Raw genomic sequence first — 14,649 nt, forward strand, 5'->3', positions numbered from 1 at the left:
AATCTTTTTGTTCAACCCACTGAATTAAAGCTGAAAGTCTGCAGTTCAACCGCATCTGAGTTGTTTCATTTAAAATTAATTGTAGTAATGTACAGAACCAAAATTAGAAAAACGTTGTCTCTGTCCAAATATTTATGGACCTAACTGTAAATCTCTTATTAGATTATCAGGTAGAGAAACAGTTGAGATGGTCTAAAAGAAATTTGTATGCCAGAGCTAACAAACCAGGCCCCATGCTAGTGAGACTACTAAATAATACACCTACCAGATCACATCACATCCGATCAAACTCCCTTATGGAGTTGTTTCTGATAACCCTTCAGTATTGTGGACAACTTTAAACAAGTTCTCACTAAACTCTATGCGGAACCGCAAGGTTTTTATAAGCAGAAAGCTGATGAATTATTTGCAAACTTAACATTTACCACTTTAACTGATGGTATAATTGAGAAAATGGAAGCTGATATTACCGTCACCGAGTTATTAGCGGCCATAAGGACACTTAAATCAAACAAATCCCCTGGTCCAGATTGGTTCACAGCTAGCTATTATAAAATGTTTTCTCATATATTAGCCCTTCATCTGGCTAACCACTTTAATTTCCTTAGGAAACATCCAGATCATCTTAACTGGTCGCTATTGGCTCAGATCTCTATGATTACAAAACCTGTAAAGATTCCCTAGACCCACTGAATTATAGACCCATATCGTTACTAAATATAGATTTTAAACGTCTCACAAAAGTTTTAACAACTAGACTCAATTTTTTCTTAGCGACTCTTGTACACAAAGACCAAGCGGGATTTGGGCCGGGCCGGCAAGCCCCAGATGGTACCCGCACAGTTATCAGTTTGACACATCTAGTCCAACAAAGGAAATTACAGGGTATGCTGCTAGCTTTAGATATTATTAAAGCTTTTGATTCCCTCTCCTGGGAATACCTGTTTTATCTGCTTGCTGGATGGGGATTCAAATATTCAACATATTATTCCTCACCCTTTCTGATTTTTCAAGGTACTAGACAGGGGTGGCCTCTCTCCCCTTTACTTTTTGTTCTAGCCTTGGAACCCCTAGCTCATCAGATATGGTCCAGCCCTGACATCCATGGTATTGAAGTAAATGTACGTCTCATAAACTTACTTTGTTCACAGATGATATACTATTAACACTCACACAGCCCAACATCTCACTTCCCAATTTACTAGCTATATTGCACAAATTTGCACACATATCAGGGTTAACGATTGACGAAGGGAAATCCACAGTACTCTATTTGAACCTCTCTAGCGCAACAAGGCTTTTATTGCAGTCTTCTTTCAAATTTCAATGGGTACAAAGTTATTTGGATTATTTGGGAATTCGTGTGACTCTTCGTGGACACCTGAATCTTTGTTCCATTCTAACTATACACCACTATTCCAACAAATTAAGTCAATATTGAGATCCTGGAATGCCCACCCAATATTGTGGATAGAAAGAGTAAACTCATTTATTATGATTGTTCTGCCCAGACTATTATACTATTTCCGCACCCTTCCCATTCTGATCCCTGCAACGTTTATATGTTCTTTCTAGAAACAATTATCTTTGTTCATTTGGGCTAATAAAAAGTTGAGAATCGCTCACAAAACTCTGTTTGCACACAAGAAACAAGGTGGACTGGGAGTCCCAAACATACTCAAATACTACCAAGCTGCCCAAATAGCTCCTATTATCAGTTTATATGCGGGTACCGCGACCCCGCTTTGGGTCCACATTGAATCCTTTTACTGTAATCCTGTGGATCCTAGGATAGTCTCGTGGCTCCCTCCCAAGTCTCGCCCTCTGATTGGTTTTCATTTTCAACAGATCTTAAGAGTTTGTGACGGAATCAAATGTGGTCTGTTATTCCCACATTTGCCATTACTGTCAATACAATGCAATCCTCTTTTTCTACCAGGGTTGGAATCACCCAGAGCCTTTCAATGGTGGGTAGATAATGGTTTCAGTACAGTTCATTCTCTACTGGGAAAAACTGGTGTCTTGATCTGGGACACTATTAATGGTATGCATCCTGCCCCCGGCTCGAAACTATTCAGGTATATCCAGCTGAAGCATCTCCTCCCTAATAAATAATGGAATTTCTAAATTATCAGTTCTGGAACATATCTATCTTAGAACACCAATGACCCTGAAAACTGAAACTGTTCTCCATTTTGTACACTGAACTAAACACAGTCACATGCGCTAATTTCCACTCATACAAGGTGCAATGGGAGAAAGATTTGAAAGGTAACAAAATGGACACAGAATGGTTCAATATGTGGGCTAAAGTAATGACTTGTTCACCGAATGTCACCACAATGGAGTCACTATTTAAAGTAATGATGAGATGGTACATGGTCCCAGCCAGGTTGAAACATTTCTCTCCACATCATTCCGGTCTCTGTTTCAGAGGTTGTGGGGAACTAGGCACCGAACTGCATGTATGGTGGACATGTCCATTTATAATTCCATTTTTGGGACGAGTATTCAAACCATTCCTGAAAACTATCACCAGAGATCCCTGGCAAATCATTGCTGAAATAAGTTTCATTGGACCGGACACATTTTTCCCCCAACCTACCCTTCCCCCTATTTTCCCTTGTTTTTCATTGCTGTGAACAATACAAATGTCCTTAATATGGTTGAGAATACCAGCTGCTATTTACCTCGTTGTAAGCCTTGAATATCAGTTTTGTATTAGCTGTTTTCAGTAAAAAAACAACCAGGTAATACAGAGATTAATGTTGTTACCTAAGGTCATAGAGTTTTTACATTACTGACTGTACTGTTATTTATATGTAGCCCTGTTATGGGGGGGGGGGTCATGTAAATGGAGGTTAGCAGGCTATGGCGCTAACCTGTAGATAACAAAGAGGATCCTGGGCCTTCGCTATGTGGAAGAGTGAGGATAATAATAAAGTTGGCAGTGCCTCCACCCAGGACAGGGTCTCTGTTAGCAGAGGGGCTCCCTTCCTGGGACATTAACCAGAAATAATAACAGTAATATAAACTTCCTGCATTTCCTAAGTGATCTCTGATGGGGTTTCTAAGGCCACTATCAGGGGCAGGAAACACTTCAACAACTTTATTTGCAATTTACAAAGGTACAACTCAGAAAGCAGATAGAAAACGTCAGTCCCCTACATATATATTATGTAAAAGTACATGTTTCTATCTTTTTATTGTTTATTATGTATTTTGTTCATGCTTTTTCTTTAAAACTTCAATAAAAAACGTTGAAACCAAAGCCATTGTCAAGAAATTTCTTGGAAATACACAAGCAAATAATTATACAGAAATTGTCCAGAAACTCTTGGAGAGCTACAAAATACTTGGTTACAATATGAGCATCAAGGTGCATTTGCTGCATAGCCATCTCTTTAACTTCCCAGAAAATCTTGGTGCAGTCAGTGATGAGCAAGGTGAACGATTCCACCAAGATTTGAAGGACATGGAAGGACGGTATCAGGGTAGATGAGATGTACATATGATGGCTGACTATTGTTTGAGCATTCGGAGGGATTGTCTTAACACTGAACACTCCAGGAAAAGCTTTAAGTGTAAGTTTTTACCTTAGCCGGTTGCTTGATTAATTTTCAAATGTTTTACTGTAAAAAAAATGTCATAGAGTAACAATAAATCCTTTGTATGAACAAAAGAAATTTAAATAAACAGTACATTTATAGATAGATAGATATATATATATATGACGATTGTGGGGACATTAGATTGTGAGCCCGTTTGAGGGACAGTTAGTGTCATATATATACATACTTTGTATTGATACACTAAAAAGAAGCACATATCCAGCCTCCATGCCATCCCCAGGTCTGTTTTTGTGAATGAGCCTTCAACCAGTGTGCTAATGACTTTGCCTCTATTAATGAAGTGTTCTGTTTAGCATTGAAGGCTGTATAGGACACATCAGGTTCCATGCTCCAGCATGCGATTTATAAATGAATACATTTATAAAATGTAGGAGTGGGGTGGAGTAAACAGAACACATTGCGTGCCATATAAACTCTATTAGCCAGATGCACTAAAGAATCTATCCAGGGTTCCAGCTCCATAAAGACATGGGCCCTAACTCATCAAGCAGAATCGGACGCTCGCTCGCGCATTCGTATTCGCGATCCGAAAGCCGTCGCGAAATTCAGCAACTGAAAAAGCTCGCGTCCGGAGTCGCACATCTCCGGCAGCTTTACACTGGCGAGCTTGCATTAAAAGTCACTGTTCCCCTAAAAAATCATTCTTTCTAATCTAATGAAGCATTAAAGATTCTAATTGACCTGTAATGGACTGTAGATACGCACAGAACAGAGAGCAGGTGTGTGCTAATTAATTGCTATGATCTCACCATTGAGCTTAACAGATCCTCCTTAATCGCGCAGCTGAAATCTAATCGCCTTGATTGGCAGATTCGCGACCCCTATTGCTCATTATTATCAAGGCAGGAATTCAGCTGGCAGTGAGGAGGCGAGTGTACGAGCGCACTCGACTCCGGACCGCGGGAAACCGCCCGTACTTTCGCGCTTCCAGCGAGCGCGGATTTCATTGATGAATCAGGGCCATGGTGTCACTAGTTTGGTGTGTCGTGCACAGAGCCCTGACCTCAACCCTACTGAACACCTTGATAAATTGTAATGGTGAGCCAACATCAGTACTTGACCTCACACATGGGGAAAACTCCACAGACAGCCTCCAAAATCTTGTGGAAAGACTCCCAGAAGAGTAGAGGTTGTAAAAACAAACAGGAGCAGCAACCCAATATTATTGGCCATGAGGGGAGTTCTGTATGGTAATGGGTATGGTTTTGCAATGAGCTGTCCAACAAGCTCCTATAGGTGTAATTAGACGTCAACAAAAGTTTATCCATAAAGTATTTTTTTTGCATTATCATTTTCAAACAAAATCATTGATTTTGTAAATATTATAAATTTTGTTATTATTAAATATAATTATCATGCTGTAACAACATCTCTCATGTTCTTCTTTCCCCTCAGGCTGTCTACAAGGCCTGGTTGTGCTCAGAGTATTTCAATGTTACACAACGACAGTGTCGCAATGGCATTCCTTGCAAGCAGTATTGCCTGGAGGTGCAAACCCGCTGTCCCTTTATACTACCTGACAATGACGACCTGATATATGGAGGATTACCTGGCTTCATTTGTTCAGGTAAGAGAATAGGGGTGAGAATTAAATGAGAAATAAATATGAGCTCACAAAATACGCAATATATCATGATGAAACCCTCATAGATAACCTTCTTCTTCCAGAGTTGTCTGTGCACAGGGCTGAGTAGACCATTTTGCCATGGCCACAAAGGGGGCTGAGAGGTTAGCTATTTAGTCAGGATGTAAAATTCTCAGTGAAGTCAAGCTGACCTGAACCGAACCTGACTGCCTTTTTTTTACTCATTATATACAGTTTTCTTGAGCAAATATTTTTTTCTAAATTTTTTGCCAAGTTTTTAAGCTGAGGATACTGCCAGTACCAGCACTCCCTAATGCAGAATGTAAACACCTGACCATCACACCAAACTATATGGCCTACAGTGTTAGGACCCAGCTCTGAACTATTAAGTTCATTAGGACATTTTAGACAATTGTGCTCTTCCAGCCTTGTGGTCACAGTTTGGTTAAGACCCTTTTTCTGTTCCCCCATGACTGTCGCCCTGTGTACAAAGCCAGCTCCATAAAGACATGGTGGGACCAGTTTGGTGTCGGGGAACTCGAGTGTCCTGCACAGAGCCCTGACCTCAACTCTACTGACCTCCCTTGGGATGAATTGGAATGGTGAGCCAGGTCTTGTCATCCAACATCAGTACCTGACCTGAGAAATGGGGCAAATTCCCACCGACACCCTCCAAAATGTTATGTATTAGGTCTTCCTGGAGTGAATGATATTATAGGGGACAACACCATATTAATGGTTATAGATAAAGGGGGGACTCCATAATGGCTATGGATGTTGGGGGGGGGGGGGCAACTCCATTATATTGGTCATGGATGGGGGAGCAACACCATAATAATGGCCATGGGTGAGATGGCACCTCTAGAGTAATGGCCCTGGCTTTTGGAATGGTATGTCCTAGAAGACTTTCAGCCATATATTGTATTTTTGTAATGCAAAAATTATTTTAGAAGGGAGGAATATTCTTCTCAGCATATTTATACATTTACTGAATATTTTTCTCTTCTCTATTTGCAGCAGATCTGCTAGAAAACCATATGTCTAACACAGAGGCGGTTTGTTGTGATGTCCGATGGCACTCCTGTAGGAGCTCGGGGAGTGGTGCCCACAACACATTAGCCAAATCTCTGAACTCCCAATCCATGTACTATCAACCTCCCAGTCACCACTACCAGCAACCCCACCATAGGCACCATTACTTGCATCCGTACCATCACCATCACAAACCGTCTTTGCTGCCGGTCTCAGCAGGATCTCGTCTCGGAAACACCAGACTAAAGCTGTGTGTGTTGGTGCTGATGTTGCTTCACACCATGACCTCATTCTCAGCTGTGCAAAATGCCATGCTAAGCATGGATGAAACGCCAGCACGTGAAGAATGAACATGCAGAAGTGCTTTCTAGAAAAACTCAGAAGGTTGAAATAAGTCTTTCTAAAGGGTTGTTCCTTTTCTGCGACCAAAGGTGAAGGAAAGATCTCCCTTGGCGGCTGCAGTCAACCATGACACAGCATAGTGAAAACACGACAAGTCATGCAGGAGGGCCAGTGAGACACGACTTCGAGAAGGGTTCTGTGTCAATGGCCTTGAAATGATGCTTGTGTTGAACAGTTGCGTACATGAGGCAGAGTAAGATTGGGGTGGTCCGGTATTATTAACACAGGTGTGAAGAGAATGCCTGGCCAGCTAATATGCGTCACTCTGTGATCAGTGAAATTCACAGTAGGAAGAGCCCGCTGGTAACTGTATTACCTACCAGTGAGCCTTACTTGTAATAGACGCTAAGTGCTCTATTGCTACCCTGAAAGTATTCTTGGTCATGCTGTTTGAAAAACCAGTCTGTTTATTAAGCAGTTTGGCCAAGTGACCAAAAAACTATATATGCTAACATTGTCATGCCAGGTTTACAAGCAAAATGGAGATGTGATGAATTAAGGTATCCAGCGTAGATGTTATTACGATACAGCTATCAGGTAGAAAGTTACCGTAATCGCTGGTTACAAATTGACAGGCTTTACTAGCCACAAAATCAGATTGTGCAAGAAATTTAAAAAGTGAATCATTTGAGATATTACACATGTAAAATAGTTAGTTTCATTTATTTTATTTTTTTTAAAAAAGGGATAATATTTATTAATTCTGTTGAGATAATCGTACTTTTTAGGGTGCCATACCAGCATAATGTCTGAGTGCTAGGGAACAGATATTAAATAGAATGTTGCTTTTACACAGATCTACAGAACTCAGAACCACCACAAGAGAAACCTGCATCGATTAGAGAATTCAGAAAAGATGGAGAGTTACGGGTTGTCAAAATATGGTTATGGTCAGTCCACCTCGAGTGGGAGAGGATGGTGATGGGCTCCATTACACACACGCTTCTTGTTGAACTTTGCTGGTGGATCCTCTGGCCTGGTTCCTCTCCTCATAGGTCCTTGATTTGGAGCTAAATTAGACTTTCTAAGTCTCCATGACAAATAGCTGGTGCATATTTCAGCCTTTCATCATCTTCAACACAAAATATTAGCTTGCCATAACACTTTTTAGATGATAGTAATAGAGAAGATACATTCAAATTGTGTCCAGTGTTCCATATGGAATGGTAAATTTTCATTCACAAGTACTTCAAAATACCTGTTTTATGTTATCATTTAACTGGAATGAGCAAACTAGGGTTGCATTAATATTTAACCCGGCTAGTCCCACTGGAGACCCCCATTTTGGACATAGTGCTTATAAACATTTGTACATCACAGGAATCCTCAAAATAGTGTTTAGGTCTCAGGGTACCCCTACCGATTTTATCTCTAGCTCACTGTACTTTGTCCACTTGACAGTAGTGGCCAGTAGCGTTGGTGCCAGACGTAGGAGAGCACCATTAGGTAAGAGTTCAACCCATGTCTTCTGCTCACTGCTTAAGGAACCCATCCCAACATGTGGGAGAACCCTAGTTGAGAAATACTGAAGTAGATGATAAAAAGGCATGTTGGCTGCTATTGTTACGGTGCCTTTATTGTTAGCTTGCTGACCTTCTGACAGGGAACTAGTATGTGGATATGGACTTCTGACTTTTCTTCATTTTTTTTGATCTGCAGAGACTACATGAGTGGGGAACTGGCATTTTTGCATAAGGTCAGGTACCTATATTTATGTAGATGTAAACTCAATCACTAAAATCTCCTATAGTTTTTACAATGATGGTGCCATTTAAAAAACTGTTCAAACTAACTAAATCTGCACTTTCATTAATGAATGCCAACAAGCTCTAGTCAACCTGAAGCAGCAATACAATTCAAAATAAATGCATTATAATGCCAGTCTTTATAATTACATATTAGTACAAATGTAATCAAATTTGTGATTTATAATTATGATTATCTGCTTTCATAGTGATCACCAATCATGCCAACCATGCCAATTGGTTCCAAATCATCTATCTGACACCCCAGCTCTCAGAGTTACTACGTTCACAGAACTAGGAGTACATGATCGGGAGCTATTTTATTAATCTGCGACCCCAACCTGTTAGTAACACAATAGCCACGGAAAAAAAACTGTCCTCCTTATTGGTGCAGATGTCTTATATGCCACAATTTCAGCCATATATATTGGAGAGCTCAGTGAGAATATTTTTCTTTCAGCCATTAACTTTATAACATAAATATGATTTATTAGCAAATTTTAGCTTTAAGTTAAAGGAGACCATCACTTGTGCTAACTAACACATGATTTAAATATTTTGGGTGAGTTTTATCATTTATTTTGTGGATGACAAATTACACTTTACACCTGATGTTATTGTCAGCAAGTATTCGTCCCGAGAGTTCAATGTTAAACAGGAAAGGAAAATCTAAGAAACAATATATAATTCCTCCCGCTGCGTCTTAAAAAAAGGAGACTCACTCTTGTGCAATTTTTCTCTGCTGCACATTTTCTGACTTTTGACACGGGGTCGTTATAATCTGGCTGATATAATTACTGCAGTTCTGGGGGGACACTGCCAGGGACTCTCTGACTCGCTGTGCATTCCAGTGACCCCCAACATCTGGGAAATAAACTTAGTACGACCTTCACACCAGTGGTGGCTGCATAGCATTTCTAATAGCAGGACAGGGTCTTGGCATTCTCTAACAAAGGTGCATGTGACGGGGTGACACTGCTGAGAGCAACTGGGAGACAGGATCAGAGCATTATCACTTATTACAGGAAGTGACTGGACAAGGCAGAAAAAAACAAAAACTATTTTAATGACACATGCAGATTACAGATCTAATTTGAGAGGAAAGTTATTTATAACTTTACACCTTCCGAAAGTTATTTAGTTTTATTTTGATGTAGAGCCTTGTACGCCATTTGTTTAGAAATGCAATGCAGTGTGTCTTTTATAATTTTATGCAATTTTGTCTAATGGCTTTTAAGACCTAATGATTTAACTGGACTTTAGCCATATTTAATGTAGATGTAAGTAGCTAAAGCTTTCATTAAAGTCATCCCACCATGATGGTCTTTGTTTAGGAATTTCCTTTATTAAGGAGTTCCTGTCTCCCATTTGTGTCCTGATGTTGACACCTTGTTACATAGGCTTTCTATTGAGAGTGTTCTATCATACATAACCCCAGTATAGTCCGCTGCCCCTGTCATCAGGAAACCCACTATGGGAAACCCACTATTGTATGAAGAAACGTGAGAAAATGTCAAATTTCTATTGGTACTTAAAAACACTAATAAGAGGAGCTGGATCCTGAGTTGTCTATCAATGTCTAGTCCTTATTTGAAAGTATAATAATTATGGGTTGGTTGCTTTATATTATGAGGGGACCTCAAAATATCAATGAAGTCTAAAGGTATCAAGTCAACAAGTTTTTGTGGCCACAACTTTTCCTCTTCATCTTAAAGTGAGACATACTTAGGGGTTTAACTGCTTTATTCTTTACTTTAAAAATGTACTTGAAAAGCCGGATATGTGAGAAAGTTTCTTTGTCTTTTGAAGTTCTGATAAATTGGGAACATTGTAGCCTTAGTACTCCTAGGACAATATGGACTTGGACTATGTCTTGGACTTCATGTCTGTGAAGGTTCCTGATCATTCAGGTCAAGGTAAACCCAGTACTAGTTAGGCATATTTACCTAGACCTGTTCCATAATGTTGAAGATCTTTTGATGCTTATTCAAGCAGTTTCCTCAGAGTGCTGGAAACATACACTAGTATGCTGTGGTGATCCTCTTTATTCTTATCCCATTGAATTGACTGGACATGATGTCCTGTTCTTGGACATCCTACCTTGACTCATCCCTTGGGGATTGGTTAACACACGTGACTACTAGCTATGGAAAATCTAGTTTAAAAACTACAGTATCAGGTATCACTTGACATCAGGACTTTTTAATGACTCATAAAATAATGCATAACTGTGTTGCAGGTCTGGGTAGATGTATTGAACGTTCAAGTGCTATACAAAAAGGCCACCCTGTGCCATTACGGTACAATGCTATATCTTTTCTAGTCTGCTTTCCTTCATGATAAGAAAAAATGTGATCATCGGTAGCGAGTTACTACTGTAACTACTGTAATAATAAGAGACATGCATCCTGGATTGTCTTTTATGTTTTGGATTGTCTTTATATTATGTATATATTTTAACATATGCACGAAAAAATAAAAAATAAAAAGGTTTCTCGAGCCATCAGTGTGCACAAAAGGATATACAAAGTAAACCAAAGTCATTTTGGTGTAAATGTGGCTTTGCACATGTGTAGTCAAGTCCCCTACCATATCAGGACAAGGTTTAAGGGTGCCGATGCTTTAAGTGCATTAAAGTGTACCCATTGCACAACAGAGGCGATTATTGTTTCTTGATATATGGTCTACAAGTGTGTATTGATACTCAGCATCATTGCAAGAACAATTCTTGCAAATTCAAGAGTGTCTGGCCACTCCCAGCTCTCCCGCCGAGTCGCGGGTCCCATAAACCCTGGACGGAGGTCAGTATATAGTGTGGGGCTGCTGTAGTCAGATGCACTACATCCTGGACGCTAATAGAGGGATCTCTTTTCATGCATGGGCATTGTTTGTTGACCTTATTAGAGGAAACTTTCTTTCCCCTATATGTTTATCTACTTGGAGTCCCACGACCCATTTTCAATGCCCTGGCTGAGGGAAGGAGGTGCTCACCCACGATTTGATGGTACATGGCTCCGTTTATTGTCCCTTCGATGCAGTGAAGGTGTCCTGTCCAGTTAACAGAAAAACACCCCAAGGCATAATGTGTCCACCTCCATGTTTGACGGTGGGGATGGTGTTCTTGGGGTCATAGGCAGCATTCCTCCTCCTCCAAACACGACTAGTTGAGTTGATGCCAAAGAGCTCAATTTTGGTGTCATCTGACCACAAGACTTTCACCCAGTTCTCCTCTGGATCATTCAGATGTTCATTGGCAAACTGCAGACGGGCCTGTACATGTGCTGTCTTTAGCAAGGGGAGCTTGCGGGCTCTGCAACATTTCAGGCCTTCACGGCGCAGTGTGTTACCAATTGTTTTCTTGGTGACTATGGTCCCAGCTGCCCTGAGATCATTGACAAGTTCCCCCCGTGTAATTCTGGGCTGCTTAGTCACCGTTCTCATGATCATTGCAACTCCACGAGGGGAGATCTTGCATGGAGCCCCAGACCAAGGGAGATTGACAGTTATTTTATGTTACTTCCATTTGCGAATTATCGCGCCAACTGTTGTCACCTTCTCACCAAGCTGCTTGGCGATAGTCTTGTAGCCCAGTCCAGCCTTGTGTAGGTCTACAATCTTGTCCCTGACATCCATAGACAGTGCTTTGGTCTTGGCCATGGTGGCTAGTTTGGAATCTGATTGATTGATTGCTTCTGTGGACAGGTGTCTTTTATACAGGTACTGTAACAAGCTTGGATTAGGAGCACTCCCTTACAGAGGGTTCTCCTAATCTCAGCTCGTTACCTGCATACAGCGAAGACACCTGGGAGCCTGAATACTTGCTGGTTGATAGGGGATCAATATTTCACTTATTACAATGCACATCAAGCTCTGACTTTTGAGCACTGGGTTTTTAAGGGTTCTTTTGTTGTTATTTTGTCTCTCACATCTACAATAAACCCACCATTACAATTATAGACTGGTCATTTCTTTGTCAGAGGGAAAACGTACAAAATCAGCGGGGGATCAAATACTTCTTTCCCTCACTGTATGTCCAGGAACTGATGTCCATCTGATTACAGCAATCCCCCCCCCCTCCTTGTGCCACTTCCATCCAGGTCTAAGTAGGAGTGGATATTCTCTTTGGTATGTCTTTATTATCATTTGATATGTATTGTTTATGATTATTATTTATATTTGAAGATTTTGAATTATTGATTTATTTTGTATTTTGTTTTAGTACTTACCTCCTCCTCCTCTTTTTAAACAATCATTCCCTGATGAAGCAGATTTATTTATGCGAAACACGTTGGAAACATCATGTTTGATATCCAACATTCACTGTAGGCCTCTGTCTTATAAATACACATGATACTTGCATCTGCGACATTATTGTAATTGATTTGGTCATAAATTTAAGAGTGAATGTAGATATTTGGAGTTACTGTTCAGTTTTTTTATATGACGTCTTTTCAAATATGTATTTAAAGGCAGTGTAGAAAGAAAGCAATATAGATAAAAGCATATTTATTTAAGTCCCAGTATTTGTTTTTGCACAATTTAGTCAATGGGGGATGTGGCAGCAGTTTAATTATATGGAATTGATAACATTTCTACCATCTTGCAAAATCAATTTTGTCAGGGGGAACAATTAGCATTGGTAGAGACTGATGGTTCTGGGGAGGCAAAGGGAAGTTGTACAAATTCAGGCATGATACAATGCACATTGCCCAGCGCTGTCTAGAAGGCTGATTTGTGCCTGAACCCTTCTCAAGATGTTGTGAGGATTTTAGGTGTCTTTTACAATCAGACTTAAGGGGAAAATCTTTTCACAAAGTGAGAAGTTAAAAAAAATAAACAATATTGATATGAAAAATAATAAAACATGGCTATTGTTTTGACCGTTTCCCCACTGGGGTTCATGCTTGCAGGGCGGCAGTAAGGACTCCCCATCCAGCTGGGGCAAAGTTGATGGTCCTTCTACTTCTTTATCTGTCGGTCCTGACCTGTATCTCCCTCTTACACTCTTGTTTTCTTATCATTTGAGACTGTCATTGTCATAAGGACGAGGTGGATGTTTCCTCCTCCCTATGTCATTTGATACACTGTGCTCAATTGTTCTAGAACCTTTTGGTACTAGATCCTCTTTTGATTTTCATGAGATGGTTTAAAAGATGATGCTATAACTGAATTGTATTTAAATAAAAATGATAATCATTTCTGTGTTTTAATAGTCCTTTTCTGTACATGTAATGCTTTCTGTTCTGTTGTACTTTGTGCAGACAATTTCTGTCCCGTTTTACCCAGTAAAGAAATAAAATGTTACCAATTGATGATAATCGTTTTATAACACGTGTTTCCTTTTTCATGGATTGTTGGGGTTCAGTTGAATAAATTTTTCACATTGATCTGGACTTGTTCTCTTGTGTTGGAGATAACTGAACATTCAACCAAAAGCACAAACACACCAACTATTCACTTTTTAACCTGTTTTCCTCCAAGCGCACATGATGTTGTTCTGATGTACCCCTATGGAAGTAAACTGCCTACATTAGATGTAATCACCAATTGGTAAAATGTCATATAACACCATTACATCATTTCAATATTAGAACCCTTCAGGTTATAGGCTAACAATTCCCAGTTGTGCTATACCATTGTCCCCTTTTCACAGGCTTCGAATGGAGGCTACAAGTAGCTGTTGTAACACATAATATGTTGACATGGTCAGCTGTTATCGCTGTTAAGAAATGCCATGCATCTACTGCTGGAGTGCATATAGAAAGGATAGGTCTTCAAGCAGGCTTATTTATTTTAGAACTGCACTTTTAACAGTGAACCTTCACAGTGCACTGAGGAAAGTCATTAGGGCCAAATCTGGCATGGAGTGTTACCATTGGACAGTCATATTAAGAAGATACAGAGTATCACATCCATTCCACACATTATACTGCAATAAGAAACCATACAAAACCAGCACTTCAGGGGGAGGCCTGAAAAGGGCACCAGAGCATAAGTCTATATTGGTGTTTCACAACCTTTATGACGAGGGGAAAACTCTGGAAATAACTTTTAGGTCTTCAGGGAACCTCTGCTATAATTACTATAGCCAAAGCTTACAGTACATTAGTATGGTGATTAGTAAAAATAATGTCTCTTACATTGCTGACCATTAGTAAAAATGTTACCCTTACAAATAGTCAAAAAGATTATTGGAGTCACTTAAACTGACCTGCTCATGGTACCCTTAGGAACCCCTAGCAACCTAGGGGGG

The 14,649-nt window shown here is 40.0% G+C and overlaps 1 protein-coding gene across 1 annotated transcript in view; it reads left to right on the forward strand.

Moving 5' to 3' along the window:
- NALF2 (NALCN channel auxiliary factor 2) overlaps positions 1–13,777 on the forward strand; it is a 195,923-nt gene extending 182,146 nt beyond the window's left edge. The window contains exons 2-3 of the mRNA XM_072429248.1: positions 5,028–5,199; positions 6,235–13,777. Coding sequence (XP_072285349.1) covers positions 5,028–5,199; positions 6,235–6,599 — 537 coding nt within the window. The 3' untranslated portion in view covers positions 6,600–13,777. The remainder of the gene's footprint in view (positions 1–5,027; positions 5,200–6,234) is intronic.
- Positions 13,778–14,649: the final 872 nt, after the last annotated feature.

Source organism: Pyxicephalus adspersus, chromosome W (assembly GCF_032062135.1).
Source record: "Pyxicephalus adspersus chromosome W, UCB_Pads_2.0, whole genome shotgun sequence".
Taxonomy (NCBI): Eukaryota; Metazoa; Chordata; class Amphibia; order Anura; family Pyxicephalidae; genus Pyxicephalus; species Pyxicephalus adspersus.